At 40.5% G+C, this 13,278-nt stretch overlaps 1 protein-coding gene across 1 annotated transcript in view; it reads right to left on the bottom strand.

The window, feature by feature from the left end:
* Ptar1 (protein prenyltransferase alpha subunit repeat containing 1) overlaps nt 1-13,278 on the bottom strand; it is a 39,166-nt gene that overhangs the window by 14,202 nt on the left and 11,686 nt on the right. Inside the window, exons 3-5 of the mRNA XM_021210629.2 lie at nt 10,057-10,123; nt 7,612-7,716; nt 4,463-4,676 (exon numbers count right to left, since the gene is read on the bottom strand). Coding sequence (XP_021066288.1) covers nt 4,463-4,676; nt 7,612-7,716; nt 10,057-10,123 — 386 coding nt within the window. The remainder of the gene's footprint in view (nt 1-4,462; nt 4,677-7,611; nt 7,717-10,056; nt 10,124-13,278) is intronic.

Below are 13,278 nucleotides of genomic sequence, written 5' to 3'. Positions count from 1 at the left end.
CCTTATTTCTACTCACATATGAGTAGCCATGTGCATATCTAATCTCCTATTCTGGAAGATAAATTGTACAGCCTTTCAAGAGGGCATGTTATAATATCTGTCATCAGTCTTATAAAGTTGTCTTTGTTGCCGGAGTCCAGCCTGGCACCAGTACTTTGACGAAAGCAGCGATGGGGTACGGAGTCTATGAAGAAGCCAACGTTTATTTATCTTTGGCAATTCTTCTGTCTACAACTCTTTGCTATTCTAAGACCAGTGAACAATGCGTTTGCATTGGTTTGTCTTGCAACTCTGCTGGTCTTCATTGGGCTTTGTCTTTGCTAACTTCACTCTTGCATTGGCTTGCCTTGCTTTCTTCGCTGATCTTTGTTTGTTGTGACTTTGTATAGAGAAACACACCAAAGAACATCTGGTGGTATTCCAGCTGCTTCGTGTGGCTACCAAGGACTCCTGTGCTGATCAGCAGAGCCTCCCCGTTTCTTCTGGATGAGCTGCTGCTACTGATTTGTGTTTCGTGAGTAGACTGGACTGCACTGCTGATTTCTGTTTGGTGTTTTGCTAGTCGCCCTAAAGAATTACTTCTAAGTGGTCCATAACCTCCGTTTCTTATTAACCTTTCTTTCCCCCTACTTCTGGTACATGGTAGGCTAGAAGGGAGGTTGGAATGTTAAAGAAGCATAATTAAAGTAGGTTTTGAAAAAATCTAAGTCTACAAGTAATTGATTAAAAATGTATACACTTGTGATATACAATATAATCATAAGTGTGTATACATTGAAAACCAAGCTAATTACCTCACAGAGTTATCATTTTTTTATCATGAAACTATTTAAGATATTCCTGCCGCAAGCTTTAGCTATATACAGGAGATACTTTTCTTTTAAAATGTATTGATTTTTGTGTCTGAGTGTTTTGTTTGCATGTATGTATCTTATGCCTGTGGAGGACAGACGAGGGTGTCAAATCCCTAGGAATTGGTGTTAAAAGCAGTTATGAGCCACCATATGGGCACTGAGAAACAAACTCCAGTCTTCTGTTAGAGCAGTGAGTGCTTTTAACCCCTGAGCAATCACTAAGCAATCGCTTCGTGCCCTACATATGATGTAACTCTGGACACTAAGCTGTATGAGGTCTTTAGGGCCTATTCATTCCATGTAAGGAAGCTCTCCTTTCTTCATCACTTCCTCTACTTTTCTAACTATCATTTTACTTGGTTTCCAATGAATTCAAACTTTTTCAGATTCCACATAAAAGTGAGATTATACATTTATGTGGTTTATTTTTATCTAGCATACATCCTCCAGGTCTCTATTTTCTTCTCAGATTTTAAAAATCAATTTTAGTAGCCGGGCAGTGGTGGTGCACGCCTTTAATCCCAGCACTTGGGAGGCAGAGGCAGGTGGATTTCTGAGTTTGGGGTCAGCCTGGTCTACAGAGTAAGTTTAAGGACAGTCAGGACTACACAGAGAAACCCTGTCTCGAAAAAACAAACAAAACAAAAACCAAACAAACAAAAACATAGAAACATAAAACATAAAATAAAATGCCACATGTCTATCCCACAGCACCATTATTCACCATTACTCTCTAGTCTTTCTTCATGACTAAAACAAACACACAAACCAAACCATAACAGCACTATATGGATATATAAACACATGGTGACCATTTACAACAGCCCAACCACTGTCTAACCACTCAAAGGAATTTGCTGTTTCATTAAAATGCTAAGATTCTAAAACTGTGTAAAGTCTACACTATATTTAGTTTTATTCCAATAACCTACTATAAACATTTTTCTTTAAGTCATCTAATAAAGAATGATCCTTAGTAGACTAAAACACTCCAGTTTGTAAAGGACTGTAATGTTGACGAATCCCTCACTTCAGAGGGCATGCCTTCCTAATGTTTTACAATTGTAAATGCTACTTTCATATATCAAACCTTGTATTTAATAGCCAGTATTGAGTACTAAGTAAGAACACTGACAATCAGTAGTCCGTGGGACAGCTGTTGAAGAATTAACATCACACTCTTTTCAGGAGCAGGAAAGTGAGGGTACGAGAAGCTGGGGAGCTTTCTCGAGACTACACAGCAAATTGGTAGAACAGCTAGAATACAAATTAGGACTGTATGCTACAGAGAGGCACCTTTAACTATGCCATACACTGTCTCTGTCATTATTCTATTAAGAGAGACGAAGTCCATGAACAGAAATGCTCTGACTCATCATCTCATTAGTACTGGATATCTAGCACAGCAAGATACTATTAACTTTCTACACTTGCAATGCTGCTAGCTCCTGTATATGTTCTTTGTTTGTAAATGTCTGTACCCTTATTTTGCAGTTCTAGAGTTTGAATCTGGTGCTGTACTACTCAGCAACGTCTTCTCGAGTCTACTCACGTCTATTCTGAGATGACACTTCACTAAGTTGCCCATCCACAGTGGCTCTGAGTTCACTATGTAGCCCTGATTCCATTCCGCTTGTGCTCCTCCTGCCTCCCATTTGTGTAGCTGTGATCCCAAGTGTGTACCACACTCAGACTGAAATGCACTTCTCAGTTGCTCTAGACAATGGATACTTTTGTTAACTACTACTTCTCAGAAATATAAAGCACAAAGCCCAGAACCTTAGAACAACAGAAACAATCTTTAAAACATTTCAGTACATTTTACTGAAACAAGCAAAGATCACACAATGCTAGTGGAGTGGTGTCAGTGTCGGGGAGCACAGCAAGTCCTCCTGAAGACAGCTCAAGGAAGCGGACAAGATGTGTGAGCACAGAAGTAGATCCAGGGAACTGAGTCAAAATCCCACCAGTGAGCTATGTATTTAACATAAGATGGTTTCAAATGAGCAAGAATTTCTACTTGGTGCATTGCTTCTGATGTTAAGAGAATGTGCCCTGAAAGGGTCCAGGACTACCACGCAAGTCTCCCATCACATTTCATCACACTGACCTTTCAGTCCCAATTCACCCCCCAGGCCCCACCCCACTATCATGCTATAGAGCAAAGATAAAGAACTGCAGCAATCAGTACCCCTGACATTAACCACATGACCTGTGCATCTCTACTCCTATGCAGCAGCTGTTTCTAGCAAACCATTTCTGCTGCTTCCAACTGGACTCAGAGCTCCCCAGACTCTCCAAGAGTTATGCTACTTTCTGACTGTTGGTTAGCTCTCTCCAATAGAGTTCATCTGGTAGACAGGACCAGTCTAGTGCCAGCAGCTGAGAATGATAACCTGCACTAAGATGGTGAAGCCCGCTGCAGCTCATCTCACCTAATCTTTTTATTGGTAGGAGGACCTGTGTGAGAAAGAAACCTGTGTGAAAGAAACCCAGAATGTCTGGCACACTAACTCAGGCAATCCTCACACTAACATCAAGATAGACAGTAGTCTGCATTTTAAAATAAAATCTCAAAGGATTACCTTCCTTGACCCTACAATATGAGCCAGGCTGACACAATGCTGAGTGTGTGCTCTGTCTGTTCCTTGGGGTAGCTCCCTCCTGAAACTCACAGCCATGAACAGAAATGGAGAGGTCTACTCTCCTCTGTTGGCTTCAATTTCCTTGGACGTAAAAACTATATTTACCCTGAAAGATTAAGAGATGAGGAAAAGGGGACTTGGAAGAGAGACCAGAGATGGTGAACCACAACTACAGGCAGCTCTCTTGGAGCACACTGATCTTCAACTTCACCTCTTTCAACTTCCCCAACCCTGGGAGGCTTTAAGAAAAGAACCGTATACTGTTATGGAATCCTAATACCATAAACAACAAAGGAAAAATGGAGATGACTCTGTAACAGAAAAAGGAACATAGGGGCTCTCATTCTGACTGATGAGTACTAAATGTTCTAGATGAGCCAAGTATAGCTAAGTCTAAGCCTCAAAATACTCCAGAAACTTCTATCTCCCCATTTCTAAAGGGGAAAAAAAAATGCTTTGAGAGGTGAGAGCCGTATTGAACCTCTGGAGAGCACCTTTATGTGTAGATGTCACCTGATCCTGACACCACAGACCTGCAGAGGCCTTGGGTGCAGCACCCATGTGATTTATAGGCTTTTTTTTCCAAGTCTGTCCCTGCTCTCTCCTTTCCTTTCTGAGAGCAAAGGATATGAATATGAATCTGCTATTTCAGCTCCTTGATATGTGTCCAGAGAACAGCATGATATAATTTCAATTCTCAGTAGTTTAATAATCTTAGTGAGTTGTACTGACCACTTATGTTGGGTTCTTTATGCCTTTAGTCTACCAACATATTTCCTTTACCAGTGTCTCAAGCTGTACTAGTGGAAGATGCCAACCCTTCTGTAATTATGAGGATTTCTCTGGAAACCACAGCCTTGATCCTCTGGGGCTGCTGGAACATTACTTTCAGGGGTAAATTACTATCGAGATTTAAAGGGTGGATGGGCAGCATTGGCCATGGAGAATGAATACTAGTTCTACCTTCAGATCCAGCTTGGCCACGTTCTGTAAAACCCAGATGCGATGGGACCAGGCATTGTAGTTGCTGGGATACCTCCCTGCTGCCTCACTGCAGACTTCCATCTCTTCCTGTATTAGCCGCTGCGTCCTCTCTGCAGGAACTGCACCTAAGCTTCTTTTGGCCACAGAGGAAGGCAGGGACGTTTCCTGACTTAGCTGCTGCAGCACCCAGCGCCTATTAATATAGCACAGGGGAAAGAAGAGGGAAGAACATGGGTGAGAGAGGAAAACAATCATTTCCCTTGTTTCTAGTTTCCATGGACAGGTAATACAAACATAATCTGTAAACTCGGATATGGGGCTATCAAGGGGCTGCCTGCTACTGTACTCTGGAGTATAAGTCAACAATGTGTGAGGGATGGGGCTGCCATTCACAGTCACATCTCTGACTTATAGTTGTTTCTGTCTGAAAGAATTACAGGGATGGAAATGGAGAGGAGCCTGAGGAAAAGAAGGTCCAGCAACAGGCCCAAGTGGGATCCAACTCAAGAGGAGGTCCCAAGGTCTGACACTATTACTGAGGCTATGGAGTGCTCACAAAAAGGGACCTAGCACGACTGCCCTCTGAAAGACCCAACAAGGAGCTGAAAGAGTCAGATGCAGATATTTGCACCCAACCAATGGACAGAAGCAGCTGATGCCTGTTGTTGAATTAGGGAAGACTGAAAGAAGCTGAGGAGAAGGGCGATCCTACAGGAGGACCAGCAGTCTTAATTAATCTGGACCCTAGATCTCTCAAACATTGGACCACCAAACAGGCAGCATACAGCAGCTGATATGAGGCCCCTAACACATACAGTAGAGGACTTCCAGATCTGTGTTCATTCAGAGATGATGCACCTAACCCTCAAGAGTCTGGAGGCCCCAGGGAGTTTAGAGGTCAGGTGGGGTGGGGAGGAGGTGTGGGATGTGGAGCAGTTGGAGGGTGGATGGGGGAGCAGGGAATGGAATATGAAGTATAAAAATAAATTAAAAATAAATAAAATTTTAAAGAAAGTTTCATGCTCATGTTTTGATTTTGTAAGAACAATAGTCTCTTGTTTTTCTATAAAAATGCATTGTTTATAAACTTAAAAAAAACAAACAAAAACAGTGTGGGTCAGAAGGGAGACATGAGAATGACAGACAGGATAGGGAAGCTTGTCTAAAATTTAAAATCTTTCAAAAAGAAGTCATCAGTTCCAAAATGCCAACTTCCAAACTCTACTTGACCAAGAAATATGTCCCTGCACACGCGCGTTTGTGTTTGTGTGTGTGTGTGTGTGTGTGTGTGTGTGTGTGTGGCGGGCCAGGCACAGGGCTGAGGGCACAGTGAGGAGGCAGCTAACTTATGTGTCAGTTACGTGTGCACGCCTCTCCTGCATTTGTTTGCAAACAAAGGGCTCTGTTTTGATAGCTTTCATTAAGCAAAATTTCTATGTATCAGCATAAAATGTGGAAAAAATAAAATATCTTGAAGCATCAAGGTTTGCAATGTCCTTAACCACAGATTTTCCTTTTGTCTACGTATATTTTGCATTAGCATACATTTCAGTCAAAAGCAAAAGTTTTCAAACCAGTTTATAATTTTATGGAAGCACAATTTTAGACTGAAAATTTTCAAACCCATAGGTACAGAAACACGAGTAAGAAAATTCATTGTTAAACAATGAAGTTTCACAACACAACACTGTTTTACTTTTAACCTACAGATCTCCTCCCCAATAACTGAGATGTGTGTGTGATAGTTTCCTTTTGGCACCTTCACCTCTCTCCCCCAACACTAGTACACAACTCTCTGCGGCATACCATGCCAATCTTTTGTAAGGAAGAAACTACAACGAACTGGGTTTGGTAAGAGCCCACTCACAACGCTAGCCCAAGGTTATAGCCCTGAGGCTTCAAACCTGCCCAAGAACCCAACAGAGTTCATGACAGAAATGCTTGCGGTGTAAGGGGGACAAAGTGACTGAGAATAACTTCTCCAGACCAGCAGGCCACTTGTGTAGTTTAGTGAAGGGAGAGGAGTTACGTGAGACCCAATAACAGAATTGGCTTGTTTCCCAATAACAGAATTTTCAGTCTTTAGTTATATTCTGGTTGTCTCAGACGTTCTTTGGATTTATGATTTAATAGCTTTTCACTTAGTCCAAACACCAAGCACCTCAGTTACCTTTAGCTTTTTTAAGATTTACCTTTAATCATCTCAACCACTAGACCACCATGCCTACCAGGACCACAAGCTTATAGGGGGTTGGTCTGTTACTGGGTATACAAATCCTAAATTCTAAAATCTAAAGCTCTGGTTGCCATCCAGAAGGGACATGTCCTTGTGTCCAGTGGTCTTTGTTATGTAGACCTCTCGCCCCAGTGTAAAGCGAAGGTGAATAGAAGGCTAGAGCCTGTGACTGGGCAGCAGAGAGAGGCAGGGCCTGAGAAACCAAGTGAGGGGTCCTGGGAGAGACCATGGGGAGAAGGGGAGAGAAGATGGTGAGAGCAGGAGGTCTCCATTAGATGGGATGGACCAGGAGCATGTGGCTGAGAGAAATGTCCCCTCAGGACAGACAGAGCAAACCAGCCCGGACTAGACTCAAACAGTAAGCAACAAGAGGCCTATGGTTTGGCTACAGGGAGAACAGCATAGAATCTGCCAAATCTAGGCTTACAGCTTATAAATAAAATACCAGGATTTTGTGTCTTTTATACGAACTAGCTAGAATATATAATTCATTTACACAAGCCCATGTATTATAGTTAAGTATCTAAGTGCAACCTCCAAACCTATTACAGGTGGCTGAAAGCAGCCAGCATTAGTGAGCACTTATGTGCTCATCACAAGCCCCTATAAGCGTGTGGTCTTGGTACACCGTAGCAGTGCTTGTATGCGGGATTTCAAGAGCACTGAACTATGAATTCTATGAGACAAGTATAAGTATTGCTCATGGTTTGCGAATATGAAGGCTCAAACTTGGAAGGACTTGCTACCATGGCACTCAGGTAGCAAGTGATAACCCTTAGAATCAAATGTATGTAAGGTGACTTTGGAATTCAAATGCTGAACAAACACATAATTGTGTTTCATAAGCTATGATCTTAAATACTGAACAGGAATACATCACTATCAACCACACCTGTGAATCCATGTCTCTGGACTCTTAGGAAACTTAGTTAAGGCCAGTTTTCCCAGATGTAGATCCTTAATTGGACTTAAAGTGCCAGAGAGGATGAGCTCTTTCCTGTAACAAAAAGAAAACCGTCACTTTGCTATACAAGCATTCCTTATTGCTTTTAGTAACATTCATGGTGAATCACCAAGAATTATTAAAGAACAGAAATACCAGAGAGGCCGAGGAAATGGTTCAGTGAGCAAAATGCCTCCTGAGTGAGTTTTATCTCCAGAACCTACATCAAGATCAGGCCACAGCAGGAGCCTGTAATCTCAAGTGCTAGGATGCAGGTGGATTTGGGGCTATGTCTCAAATCACCACACAGACATCATCTGTAACACAATAGATATGCAAATCCCTAGGTCTCATCCCAGAGAAACTAAACCAGAAATGGTATAAGTGAACCATATTAAAGTTAAAAATTAACTTCATTTTGTCAACATGGCAACATGGCATCTGGGAAGAGGTATCTTAAGTGGGAAAAAACCGTCAGTGGGGCATTTTCTTGATTAATGATTGATATGGAAGGGCCCAGCCTACTGTGGGCTGTGGTACCCTTGGTTCTGAGTTATAAATGAAAATGGGCTGAGCAAGCATGGGAAGCAAGCCAGTAAACTGTGCTCTTCCACTTCTTCTGCTTCAGTTCCTGCCTCCAGGTTCCTTCCGTGAGCTCCTGCCCTGTCTGCCCTCACTGACCTGTGTGAGACCTGAGATTTCTAAGCTGAGATAAACCCTTTTCTCTCTGAGTTGATTTGGGTCATGATGTTTAGTCAATAAAAACTTGACTAAGACAGGCGTCAACTATGGTTTGGACATTTTAAATGACAAATTTTAGAAATAATCCCTAAATTTTAAATGGTAGGTGGCCCTGAACACCTGATGAAATCTCAGACTGCACGATTCAGGATGCAAATTCATTGCCCAGTATGTTCATGCTGTATACAGTCAGCATATGTGGTAGGTTTGAAGGTACAGGGGCCTCGGAACGTATCTTCCTAGGATAAATAGGGACCACTGTATGTATTTTTCTCTTCAAATCTTTCCAGCTTTTGCTCCCAGAAGTTCTCTCAGCTGCTTCCTCCACCCTTTAGCAGCCCCTACTGTATTTTATTTTATTTTATTTTATTTTTCCTGGTTCATTTGTTGTACATTCTGGCTCTAGATGCTCCAGGCCCATCCTGCATACTTCCTGCCTTGGTCTTTGAGTCAGTCATTTGTCCAGTAGGCCCAGTTCCTTTTACTGAAAACCTGAGTGCCAGATCCAACTGGTTCTGATAGGCTAAAAGATGGTTTCATATGGATCAACCAAATATCCTAATTTTACAGATGTGAAAGACTGAAGTGTGGAGAGGCTCAGAAACTTGCTCAAAGTGGCAGAACCATCGTTACTATTCAGACACCTCAGCAATGTCAATAACAGATGTTACTAAACTCTTAAAAGTCAGTCATAAATACAATATACAATACATAATACCCAGTATTATGTGATTTTGTTTAAAATAAACATTAAGTAAAATATAATTTAATCTCTAATCATAAAGAATTATAATTTTTATGGCTCTGCTCATTAAAATTCAGAACATTCAACAGACTTCACTTTTACTTATTCATATTCTGCTTTCTTTTAAGAAAATTTCTTTTAGTCTAATGAAATACCAGTTGATTTAAACCCATATACACATTTTTGTTGTTTAGCTGAAAAACAAAACTTCAATAAAAATGGTTTTTGTCTGAATTAACTGAATGTCATCTCTTTTCCAATCCCCAAATGTCAGATATTTCTTTTCTTTTCTTAAGATTTATTTATTTTATATAAGTACACTGTAGCTGTCTTCAGACATACCAGATGAGGGCATCAGATCTCATTACAGATGGTTGTGAGCCATCATGTGGTTGCTGGGATTTGAACTCAGGACCTCTGGAAGAGCAGTTAGTGCTCTTAACTGCTGAGCCATCTCTCTAGCCCTGTCAGAAATTTCAAGTGCTCACAGTATCACAATTGTTATGGCTAAATGAATGCTGAAGGCCTGTGGCCTTAAAAGTTCTTCCCGTACATTCTCCTGGCACTCAAGTGCCATGTCTGGTGATCCAATCACTCATACAAAGGGCCTGTTATCCCCAAACACAGGGAGAAAACAAGAAGGCATCAAACAGTATATTGTAATTCAGCAGACCAATCTATATTTTAGGTGAAATATACTTACAGAAAATAGACAGTTACAAGGGTATGCAAAGCACATGTATTAGAATTGTTATGGAGATATTATAAAGAATTCATCTAAGAAGTAAACACAGGATGCTATGGGCAATTGGTTTATATTTCATTTTTCAAGCAGCTAAAACTCACGGGGTTATACATCTTCAGAAATCTGGACAAACTTCATTTTATCACTGAAGAAAACAACCTACCTCACATTCCATGCAGTGGTGAAGTCTGGGTTGAGAAGCAGCAGGGTGCAGGTGACGTCAATCAGTTCTAAAATAAAGAGATGCATATAAGCATACAGCCCTGCCCATCAGAGCCCGGTGTCCTTGAAGGTCCTCTTCACTCTTTCATTACAACCTGATCTCAGGCCATCCATATGAACTTTAATGACAGACAAACCTTTGTAAGACATCAGGGGCATGACTGTTAGCCTTAAGATTTTCTATTATTTGTGTGATGTGTATAATTCTTTTAAAAGTTAACAAGTTCACAATATGAACATAAGGAATAATTCATCTTCCACTCTTTTAGTAGAACTGGCAGTAATCTAATTTACACTAAATAACAATTTTGAAACCACCATTCCTTTAATTCTACCAATGTCTCAAACACTAATTTTCAAAGAGAGGTGAGAAAAAAAACAAAACAAAACATACCACCCATAATCTAATTTACATTCTACTGCAAAAATTTCCTTCTATACATTTTACATAGTAACAGCAATGATAAAAGTATAGTAATGATTTTTTAAAAAAACTTTTAATGGTCTATTTTCTTTGAATATATTTCCTGAAAGAGAATCACCGTGGCAAAACAATACAAAAATCAATGTGACTCCTACTGTGTCACAGATTGTCCTCTAAATGAACTGTGACTACTTTATATTGCTAGAGAGTTATGTGACTACTTTTGTCCCGATTCTAACCTATTATATTTTAAAATATCAATGTGATGGCTTAAAAGAAACACGACACTCTACTATGTTTTAATCTTACACGGTTAACCGTCAACTGTATATCACTTTTCGTTTACTATTTGCAGTTCATCGAGGACATGTGATTCAGAGTTTTCATGGTCTTAACAAGATATTCATGGATACAAGTAAACTCCATAAGCCTGCTTTTAAAAGAACAAAATTGGCCAATTCTGGATATTTTGTTGCTTCTAAAATTGAAGATCACTTTAGAATTGCTATTGTTAATCTAGAGACATAACGCTAGAGCAGGTAAGGGTAATTAAATGCCAAGTATATACAATATAGAAGTCGCTGATACACTTTATGTGGCCCTGTTAGGAGCAGCACAGTCTAAAGCTACAATCAATCACATTAGTTCACTGCAGCCTCACAGTCGTGAACCAAGCTACTTTTGTTCAACTTTACAGAAGAAACATGAAACTTATGGAGTTTTTAAAGATTATTTTATGTATATGGATGCTTTGTCTATATTATGTATCACCTATGAATGTATGTATGCATGTGTGCCTACTGCCAGTAGCAGTTATTGGGAGCCCTGGAACTGGAGGTACAGACAGTTGTGAGCCACCATTTAGGTGCAGGGAATTGAACCCAGGTCCTGTGTTAGAGCAACCAGTGCTCTTAATGCACTGAGGCGTCCCTCCAGCCCTGAGATTTAGAGTTTTCATCAATTAATATGTGACAAGGTTAATAATCCTGACTTCTGGCATGTTACTTATACTGCAATTAAAATGCCTGTCTATAACAGATTAATAAAATGTTCTCAGTGCTTAGTATAGGATAAACTTCACACATAAGAGCAAACACTTAAGTATCTCATGCAACCACTTAAAAATGGTCCCATTAACTATTGATTATTCCCACATAATGTCAATGATTACAATTGTTTGGCACCCATGATTCTACTGCTACTGATAACTCTGGACATTCAAACCTTGAGAAGCTGGAACTGTGACTTGTGACCCACATTTCCCCATAGCAAGTTCCTACATGCAAGCCTGCTGGACAAATAAATACAATCTAATTCATCTCCATTTTCTTTCATTTTTTAATAGTTTTTGACAATAGTTTAATGTTTACCAAGGAAACTAATATGATGTTCTATATCACTATTAACTCAGTTCCACAAGCATTCTAAGTATCATCAATAAGTAAAGATTAAACAGAACCACTTGAAGAATGGGTGTAATTCTAATAAGACCTGATTTTATCCTTCATAAGATTATCTTCTTGCTGGGAAGGACAAAAGACATATACTACATTTGGGGACTTCCAAAAATCATCAATAAGTAAAGATTAAACAGAACCACTTGAAGAATGGGTGTAATTCTAATAAGACCTGATTTTATCCTTCATAAGATTATCTTCTTGCTGGGAAGGACAAAAGACATATACTACATTTGGGGGACTTCCAAAAAAGCTATGTTGAATTCTATTTTTTAATATAATATTTTTGTTGATTCTTTGGAAATTTCATATCATGCACCCTTATCACATGTATTATCTAGTCTTTCCATGTCTGTTGCCTACCCTTGTGACCTCTCCCATAAAGTACCCGGTCCCAGCATGCACTTAAGGCACATGGAAAGGTTTCTATGTGATAGGGAAGTTGTAGTTTCTTTGATGTCCGAAATTGTTCCAAAAGCTGTTCCACTCTGAGTACACTGGCTCTCAGCCCCTGTGACTCTTTCTACCTTACAGAGAAGGCACGGGAGTTACTTCTGTTTGTGTTTAATGCATCTCCTACTCCCTGCATGTGAGAAAGAGGCTTCTGCACTGCAGCCTAGGCAGAGCTAGTGAACGTAATGAATATGGAGTTTTCAGTATTCACGTTGCTCCTTACAGTCTGTGCGAGCACAGATCATGGCCCATGAAGCCACGTTGATATCCATGGGCCATGCTGCAGCCATGGGCCACACTGATCTGGGCAGCCTGTACTGCCACCTGAGGCCATTACAATGCTTGTGGTCTGCCTCCGAGGGCCTTGTCTGGGCCCATGTTCATGGTCTGTGCTGTCACCAGAAACCATAAAGTGAACACCAAAGTCCCCATGCTTCAGCGAGAGGTTTGGAAGCAGGCTCCTAAATGGAGTGCTTCCTCTGCTGGTGACTGCCGCTGCTAGGACCACAGCCTTGCTTCACCCCGCAGGGCTGGTTATGAGCAAAACAATCACATAAGTAAATCATTTAATCTCACTGTGCTTTATCGTCTCATAAATGAAGCTCACAACAGAACTACCTCATAGAAGTGTTAAATGACTAAAACCATGATAAAAAAACAAAATAAAGAGAGAAGTAATACATTTGGTGGAGGTGCTGCTATGGTAAGGTGTGAGGGAAGAGAGTATTTCTGTGGGCCATTGAGGCATCCCTTTCCCCTGGGAAATCAGCCATAGGATGATGGTATGGTATAGAATAGAGTTTATTCAGGGCATGGGGAGGATAGCAGA

Source organism: Mus pahari, chromosome 1 (assembly GCF_900095145.1).
Source record: "Mus pahari chromosome 1, PAHARI_EIJ_v1.1, whole genome shotgun sequence".
NCBI lineage: Eukaryota > Metazoa > Chordata > Mammalia > Rodentia > Muridae > Mus > Mus pahari.
The sequence above is the reverse complement of the archived record's forward strand: the minus strand, read 5'-3'. Positions and strand labels throughout refer to the sequence as shown.